Consider the following 9,684-nt stretch of genomic DNA (forward strand, 5'->3'; position numbering starts at 1 on the left):
AGTAAGTAACCGATGAACATTTCTCGATTTTTGTTACAAATTGAAACAGTGCTGCCATGGAAATGCTGCTTCAGTCTTCAGTTTTTAGTGATTTATCACAGAAGCATTGGCAGATTGTTCCGAAGCTACTTGCGCCGTAAGTGAACCCCTGTTGAGATATATTAGCGATGTCACGCAAGGTGCTGGTTGGTGATTTAAATTTAAGATGTGTACCAATGTGGGCGAAAGCGTTACCTTCTAACTAAATACATAGTTGATAATAAAAACTGAAGTATTGTATTAAATTATTTTATTTTCGCATAAGAGATTGCCACCTAAATATTGTATAAAAATATAAAATGTAACAGCAGGAATTCATGATTAAAAAAAAAAAACAATGGAATGTCAATAGAATAAGGTTTAGGAATTATTTCCATTTGAATGAAATATCCTTAACTGCATAACCAGTCCAGCATCACATAGGATACCATTGAATTCAATTCCGTAAGATGGCTATTTTGATTTCTGAGTTCAGAGCCATTGCTATTGAAAACAAAAATAGTTAGTGCAAATAAAATATCTTTTAAAAATTAAATACATACTTATTAAATCAAATAGAATACATAGGATGAATTGATTTTAATTTTGCACATGTCCGATTCGTAATTATATGGAAAGGACTACATAAAAATATGTGAAAACGTTTTGTCGCAGAATATTACGTCAATTTAGAATAAAATAGTTTAGCTCCTTCCACATCTGTGATCCAATACAATTGACCATTTGTTGGCTGGACTCTTCCAGCTGGTAAATCCTCTTGGTCCTTGTATATCCTCTGGAAATAGAGAAAGAATGACTGAATACGTTATCTACAATCTGCAAATGAATTATTTATAGATTGCATAAATTTTGCTTTGGGATCGTCAATAAATGATAGAACACGATTTTAGACCCCTCTACATCATCACACTTTTTCAGAAAAACTTACACAACTGTGTGAATTATTATGTCATCCACGAATTAACACCCGACCAACCATTCATAAAAAATGATTGATTTCAGTACAGTAGAAAAAGTTATGAACCAGCGGCGAAGGATGAAGGTAGGCTGTTAAGATTTGACATAATTAGCGCACATTAAACTTTGACAGTCATACCTATTTATTTTCATTGAACTAAGGATACAAATTGCGGATAGTGCTGGTAAGTTTTTTAAATTCACTAAGCCCTGTCTACATCAACCAAACCATAATCGATAAAAAAATATTAAGAATTATGTATGGTTAAGGGCATAATTTTAGATATTTTATAGATAAACAAATATTTTTTGACCATTACAGTAAAACCTCGTTAGTAAGAACACTGATAATTCGAAATTCGCCGTAATTCGAAATTTTCCCGGAAAAAAAGTCCCTTGAACATTGTTTTCATATAAAACCATACCTGTAATTCGAAATGATTTCAGAGTCCCTGGCACATAAAAATATTCAATAAATCGTAATAAAGTACACTATTTCATGAGCCAGTCATTGAAAATTGTGACAGACTTTCCTTAAAAAATCAAAAATTACTTATTTTATGATAATAAAAATAATCCTGACATTTTATGACCCAATTCGGTGGCACATCTGTGATCAGAAACAAAATTAATGAAAATCAAAAAATTTTTTTTTTTCAAAATTTTTATATTTTTCCCCCATACACTTCGTAATTCGATTTTTTTTTCGATTTTCGGTACCATGGAATTCGTATTAATGAGGTTTTACTGTATCTACCTACTACGCCTGGGATTAGGCAAGGCTTAATTGAATTTTAAAAACTAACAAACACTATCTACACATTGTAGTCTTAGTTCAATGAAAATAAAATTTTACAAAACAACAGTATTTAATACATTTCGCACCCCCAGTAAGATACTGTCGTAAGTCTGAAATGGGCGTTTTCGAGTTATGGATGTGGTTGGATTCGTATTTTTTTTTGCTATTTTAATAAAATACTGTCGTATCTCAAACTCAAATAGTGTCAGAGAGAAAGCACTTAATACAGTACATTACTTTCCGAAAACTGTTAAATCGATAATAAAATAGTGTTGTAACTAAGTTACGACAGTATTTTACAAGAAGCTTTCTAAAAAACTAAAACAATACTTTTCAAAAAAATACTGTTGTAACTCCGTTACTACACGAAGATCTTGAGATACAGCGTAATTTTCTCACTAGTTGCATGGATATTATTGTTACAGTAGTATTGTAGTATTCAAACAAAAAAACTGGAAGCAGCAGAGACAAAATTTTTGTTATCAACTTCAATTAAATGGAAGTAAAATAGAAGAAGTATGCAAAAAATACTTTATCAACATATTTGGGGTGAGTGAAAGGTACTGCTCCACTGCGTGGAAAACAAGAGATCTCCTTTCCGGAACGCCAATTCCAGAACAAAGAGGTCACCATGGCAATCACAAAAAAATTGATGATGATTTAAAAAATGATATAAGAGCTCACATTAAGTCTTTCCCAGTGATCGAGTAACATTATTCGCGTGCACAGACGTCTAGATTGTATTTAGATGGTAAATTAACAATTGCTAAAATGTATCGGTTATACAAAAAACAACAAGCTGACAGCAATATGCCATTTGGAAAAGAACAATATTATACGCATCCATATTTAATGACGAATTTAATATTGGCTTCCTTAACCCGGCACCTGCCTCAAAAATCGTATGACGCACCATAACTACGCATGAATTTCATTATCGTCTTTGTTCTATACTAAAAAAAGCAATAAAAAATATTTCGACACACTAAAAAACCGTAATAAATCAGTTATAATATCAGAAACACTCGAACAAACGAATGCTATCCAAATTTGAAAGAACTTACCGCAAGTCGCCATTTTGTAGCAACTAGTTAGAGCTCTGCGCGGTGTGTAATATTTCGACACTTGTGCATACGTTCTCACGAATCGAGCGTTACTAATTTTCAAGTGCATATCGATAAATCACATATTAATGTCTTCGGGTTGAGTCGTAAACAAATATAAAGGGGACCCTTTTAATATATTTAAACTACACAAACACTTCACTTATTGAATATTATTGATAAATTAACACGAACTCACATATTTAAAAAAAAAACAAATACAATAATAAACCTATTTTAAAATTCTTTAGATGTGTGATATATTTTAAAGCAAGGTGACAGACATAACGCAACATCACACGTTGGGCACATATAGCGAGAGAGTTTTGTTTTTTTCGGATTTTTTTTAGAATTCCCGCATACGAAACATCTTCTTCTAGGCTTATCGGTATTTTGTGTCGGTAAAATGTATTCTGGCAAATGTCCCGTTGCACTTTTGGGCAATAATCGTACGGGATTATCGCTAGTTGACGCTGTCGGCTTAGGCAGGGGTGCATTTGAAATTCTCACACAATATTTGTCCACTAGTTGTTTTATTACACAGAGTTGAAAATCGCCCAATGTTTTTTTGTCAGATTTAATAAATTTATATAAATAAAAAGCATTTAATAAATATAAGTCGATCATGTGGAATGCGACCTTTTTATACCACTTGATCGATTTTCTCATACACGACAAGTTGCTAAGCATCATGTCGGACTTATCTACCGTACCCATATTTTTGTTATAATCTATAACACATTTTGGTTTTTCAATGTTTTCGCCAGTTCTATAGTTCACTTTTCCCGTTGGTCCAAATGATGCATCGTGGAGGGTGGATAGCATGTGAACATCCCTCCTATCGTGCCATTTCAGAGCCAAAAGTGGACTATTGTACTTAGCCTCGGTATCTCCCTTTTTCAGTTTGCTGAACTCTGGCATATCTTTACGATTTTTTCTCACTGTACCGCAAGCATTCGTTTTGTGAGAGTGAAGGTATTTAAAGAGCGCCGGACTCGAATACCAGTTATCACACCATAAGGTGTGACCTTTCCCGATATAGTCTTTCATTAGCGTTGTCACTACCGCACCGGAAATACCGAGATTTTCATTGTCTTGTATGTCAGTCCCTTCCCCACAATAAATTATAAAGTCAATGATATATCCTGTCATTACGTCACACATCACAAACATTTTTATTCCAAATCGATGTCTTTTGGAAGGAATGAATTGTTTAAAAATTAATCTACCCTTAAACACGATTATGCTCTCATCTATGCAAAGATTCTGATACGGTATCATCGTTTCCCTAAAAATTGATCTTGTGTGTTCTAACAGTAATCTAATTTTAGCTAGTCTATCATTTGAGGCGGTCACACTAGGATCAGAAAAATGAAGCATTTGTAAAATAAGTTGGTATCGATTTCTAGCCATTATTTTCCCAAAAATGTCTGCATGCAGGTAAGGATCGGTACTCCAATGTTCCTCTATCGACGTGTGCTTATTTCGAGTCATCAGCATTGATACGGCAAAAAATGTATACAACTCCGGCACTGACGTGTCTGTCCAATTGTGTGACCGCGATTTCGGTCCGAGGTCTCCCGCACTGTACGAATGGTTAAAAAATGTATTCGTTTGGTTCACTATTTCCGACATTATATTTTTATTCAAAAAATGTTCAAAGAAAAGACATTCGGGAGAGGATTCGTCCAAGTCGTTCGATGTCACGCCAGATCGACAATCATTGAATTCGTGAACTATTGGAATATACGGACCAGTTCTCCAAGACCGCAAAAATTCAATTGGCTCGTCAGAGTCCGTATCGTCAACATCATGATCAGTCTCATGTTGTTCCAATTCCTCTTCCGACATGTCATAATCTGAGTCCAATTCCTCATTAGTACGCACATTTTCTTCCTCCATATTTACGCACTATAAAACTATGAAATGTTTTTAAAATGTTTAACTACAGTATTAAGAAACGCCAAATCACAGAAACCATTAAACTCACACACCATAGTTATTGATATCAGTATTAATTTTCACATTCACTAAAATGGGACACGGTAGACAGTACAAAAAGTATTTTAAAAATCGCGATAAAATAAAATCATACGTTCAATAGTTAATCATGCCAGTTTTAATGTGATAAGTACACCAGACAGCAAAAAAAGTATTTATCAACGATTGCGGTAAATATTCAACTTGTATGCGATAAATACAATCCCGCGCAATGGCCCGCTCGGTTGAAAGTCTGTCGTATACTGCGCAGTCGCGGCGCGCAGTTCAAACTGATTTCTGTCGACCGGCAAAACTTGGCCGTACGAATTGGTTCGAAACTTTGGTGATTATTTTATATTTAGAACCAATGCTTTTAAAATATGTCATAGGTGGCAGGAGAAGGACAAATCAGGCCAAATTTACGTGAAAAAATCAGTCCCGTATGATAAATATGGACGCGGTGGCATCGATTTATACACATGCGCATTGCGAATTTGGCCGATTTGTACAAGGTGTGTGACATCGGCGCCGGCCGGGTTAAGCCTAAAAAAGATTTGTGCGTTGAATGCGACCGATACAATAATTCTTCACCAGAAGAAAAAGAACAACTTCAAGAAAAGTATGAGACACATCAACCTGGAAAAAAAGAGGCAAAGGATGCAAAGACCAAAGACGTAGCAAAATCCCGAACTAATGGCCAAAATAGCGTCATTAATGTAGCTGTATATGATTTGCAGGCTGTTTTACCGCTTCCTTGCGGAAATGTGTCAACTTTCTATTATAAACGAAAGTTGGCCATGTACAATCTTACAGTCTATAATATCACTGAAAATATTGCAAACTGATACATGTGGGACGAGAGTCAAGCTGCATGAGGGTCCAATGAAATTGGTAGCTGTGTACTCGATTACGCGAAAAATATCACCACATTGAGCATTTTTTTTTACAGAGACAATTGTGCCGGGCAGAATAAAAATAAATACATTGCTGCAATGTATTTATATGCTATCGGGAATTCACAAAAAAATAAAACGATCTCTCATAAGTTTTTGGTCACCGGGCATACCCTAAATGAAGGCGATATTGTCCATTCTACAATTGAGCAGCAGAAGACTAGCCCAGCCAAATGATTACCATTGTACAAACAAGTAAGAAAACAGGACAACCATACATTGTTAAACCCATGGCGACAAATAATTTTCACAGCATGAAAAAACTAGCAGATAAAATCGGTAAAAATTACAACACAGATGAAAATGGAGAAAAAATTTTGTGGCAGAAGATTAAAGTTATAAAAATAGACAGATACTAGCCATACATTATATTTTTTAAAACCAGTTATCATGAAAAAGTAGGAAATTGAATGTTCGTCAACGGCAAATAGGTAAACCGTTACCAATGGATGGTCTCAATTTATCCAAACCATATCAAGAGCGGCCAAAAATAACGACAATTAAAAAGAAGGATTTGCTTTCTCTCTGCACTGCTACATCGTGAATTTTATTATGATTTTTTTGCTTCTTTTCCAAGTGATGTTTAAAAATTAAAAATCGTACCTAAAATTTTTATTTACTTATTAAATAAAAAAATTAAGTATTTTTTTATTGTTTTGAACTAATAATTGTATTTTTCTTGTTTTTGTCATTAAATCTTTAAAGATTATACCATAACTTAATATTTTGAAAACCTTCCTTTACAGTGCCCAACAAATTAGTCTAAATTATTAGAGTGATGGTAGGGAAATTTACATAGAAAGTATTGAGTTGATTCAAATTTTACCATGAAATTTTCAAATATCCTAATAAAATACTGTCGTAACTCAAAAATATTCAAATATCTCCATTTGTATATGTTTTAGAGAAAAATGGTGAATAGAGTTGAAAATAGATCATGTTTTTCCATAAAAATGAGTAATAATTTTTACATTCAGACTTTTCCTGTATTTACAAAGAATATTTGAAACTTCAAATGGCTCTCCTGCAAAATGCCAATTTTTGGATTACTACAGTATTTTACTGGGGGTGCGATTTGACTAACAAAGTTAAGTATGCACTATTTATGTCATCTGCACAGCCTACCTACACCATTCGTTACTGTGATGAACTAATCACAAGTGTAAGACAATTGAATTGGTACCTGAATCGTTTGTGAAATTGCTATTTAATGTTAACAATTGCTCATAACAATCAACGTAAGTTGTCGAGTCTGTGTGATTAGAGCTAACAATGGTTCTCGATTAGAGTAATATATGAGTATCAAACGTAATGAATGAGCTGTGTATAAACAGTTCATTAATAATTTTTTGAAGTAACACAAATTACGTGGTGTAATTGAATAATAAATACCTTAATCATATCAGCTTTTCCTGCACCACTCATTGCAAAAATACAACACTCTGCATTGTTAATGACGGGGTACGTAAGAGTGATCCTGGCTGGAGGAGGTTTAGGTGAATCGGTGATCGGAGCAACAGTCACCAATTTCTCCTCAAGAAGTGGATGACCGGGGAAGAGGGAACACGTGTGTCCATCAGGACCCATTCCAAGGAGTAGCATATTGAAGCGGGGCAATCCCGGAGGTTTGAAATGTTCGGCGAGTTTTTCTCGGTAATCCTCTGCTGCATCAGAAGCTATAATGAAATAGTAAGTAATATGAATTCCCATGAATCGGAAGTCGTTTCCAGCAAAGAGTTTCAGAAATTATAGTGTGGTAGATTTGGTAGCCAGATCAAAAATAATATTTTGCATGTTGGCAGATTGGAATTGAAAGATGATAGTTTGTTTATAGCTGGCATCCTTGTTTTCATTATTTTCGTTAAAAATGACATGGGTAAACTGGTTTTTCATGTCGTAATAGATTTTTGGGCTTCTGCCGTGTGTTCTTCCTTCTTTTCTCAACATTTTGGGCTCATTGCAGAGGCCATTCTCAAGAGATAATCATCTCTTCGTCCGAGTTACAGGCCGTCGAGGAAAGAAAGAGGAAGAATACGCGGTGGAAGCCCAAAAATCTATTACAATAACAAACAACAGTGAAAGTCTCAAATATTATTTATATTATGTTTTCCAAAAGTTGTTAGATGTAAAAGTCTCCAAAATGGATTTTGATTTCTTAATGACAGTTCATATGTAAATAATACAAATGTGCCTGCAATGGATTGATAATTAATATTTTCACTTCATCATATTTATGTATTGAGGTTAATTGTTGCAATAAGTTAACGCTCTAAAAGTTAGCACAGCCAAGAGGGGCTGTTAAAACATAGCACTTTTTGACAGTTTAGACCAGGGGTAGTCAACCTGGTCCCTACCGCCCACTAGTGGGCGTTCCAGCTTTCATGGTGGGCGGTAGGGGTTTTAAAAACATTTTCATTATGTTTTCATAAAATTAAATGCAATTTCATCAGACTTCATGCTTATAGGTATGCAAAGTATAAATAAAAATATAGATTTAACTACAGTAAGTTATTTTATAAAGATTTATTCTGCCAAACTTAGCGAAAGTGTGATATAAAGTATTTAGTAAGTAATTATTATTATATGCTTTAACTTGCTGTAACTTTAAGCTGCTTTATAAATTTCATAAACTAAGGTTACTTCCCTTCTTTATAAATCACCAATACTGTGGAACCGGTGGGCGGTTAATTTTTTTTACTACTAACAGGAGGTAGGTATAAAAATGTTGATTACACCTGGTTTAGACGGTTAACTTATTGTAACAATTAACCTCCTCAATACATAAATATGATAAACTACCATCGATAGTCGCCTTGTGCATAGAATAGCTTTGCAGGAGTGCTTTTAAGAGTGAGTTTATATGGATTTTAGCATGCATTTAACAGCATGCACAGAAGCAAACCTCACCGCAAGACACTAGTGATATCCATGTACCAAAGAATATATTTTTTTTGTTTACCTGTCACACCCTGCTTAATGGTGACAAACTGCGACTCTTGCAAAGGTACCTTCGGCAAGAGATCTTTCTTGTACGCTCCGAATGTGGAGTCATCACTATCTTCCGGGACAACTCTTTCGTCGCAGAAAAACAAAACCCACCTGGACCAATCTGTTTCGATTTCCGGTAGCCCTATGCTTAAATATTTGATGAGTGACCCCCCTGTAAGAATGATAAACAAATGGATTAGATTTCGGCTATATTTGGAGGTTTATTAAATTTTTATGTTTTTTTGAGAGAAATAAGTATGTATTGTAATAAGAAAGAATAGTTTCCTGGTTATCATCATTATCTTCGATGTTCAATTTTGATATTATTAAAAAAAACAATAATTGTGTTGTCAACCAGTTGAGTGGTCAAGGATAATAGAGGTTAAATCAATGACATAATTGTTATATCTACCGGAAAGTCCTACAGTAAATTTGCCAGTATTCTTTATGGCCAAGTTAGCATGTTTCTCAATGAATTCACATAATTTTTTGATTACTGCCGCTTCATCATCTGCTACAACCATAACCATGTTTATAGATTTAAAAAACGACGTCCACTTTCAGTTTGACTTTTAAGTTTTGGCCACAGACAATAATGTTTTGTTTTGACAGTTGTCAAAATAATTGCCAACCTAGGAAACTATTTTTCCCTTTTATTTAATAATAATTTATTGTTAAGCCGCGTTGACACAATCCGAGTACGATCCAAATACACTCGGACCGAGCGCACTCGTACGAGACAGTTTCATACTAATTACACCTATACGATACTAAGCCTAAGCTAGCTCGGTAGAGTAGGACGCGGTCCAATATAAAATTTTATTTTAGGTATGGTCCCAATATTGAAGCTCGATTTGATATAAAA

At 34.4% G+C, this 9,684-nt stretch overlaps 1 protein-coding gene across 1 annotated transcript; it reads right to left on the reverse strand.

Moving 5' to 3' along the window:
- Positions 1 to 274: 274 nt before the first annotated feature.
- Pgls (6-phosphogluconolactonase) lies at positions 275 to 9,406 on the reverse strand. The gene is made up of 4 exons (XM_085942553.1): positions 9,232 to 9,406; positions 8,791 to 8,991; positions 7,224 to 7,507; positions 275 to 814 (listed from the first exon to the last, which is right to left on the reverse strand). The coding sequence occupies exons 1-4, from the start codon at positions 9,347 to 9,349 to the stop codon at positions 698 to 700; spliced, it is 720 nt and encodes a 239-aa protein (XP_085798679.1). The 5' UTR covers positions 9,350 to 9,406; the 3' UTR covers positions 275 to 697.
- Between the last annotated feature and the right edge of the window lie 278 nt (positions 9,407 to 9,684).

This window comes from Rhyacophila brunnea, unplaced genomic scaffold (genome assembly GCF_057557595.1).
Source record: "Rhyacophila brunnea isolate RB1 unplaced genomic scaffold, BYU_Rbru_1.0 scaffold_15, whole genome shotgun sequence".
Lineage (NCBI taxonomy): Eukaryota > Metazoa > Arthropoda > Insecta > Trichoptera > Rhyacophilidae > Rhyacophila > Rhyacophila brunnea.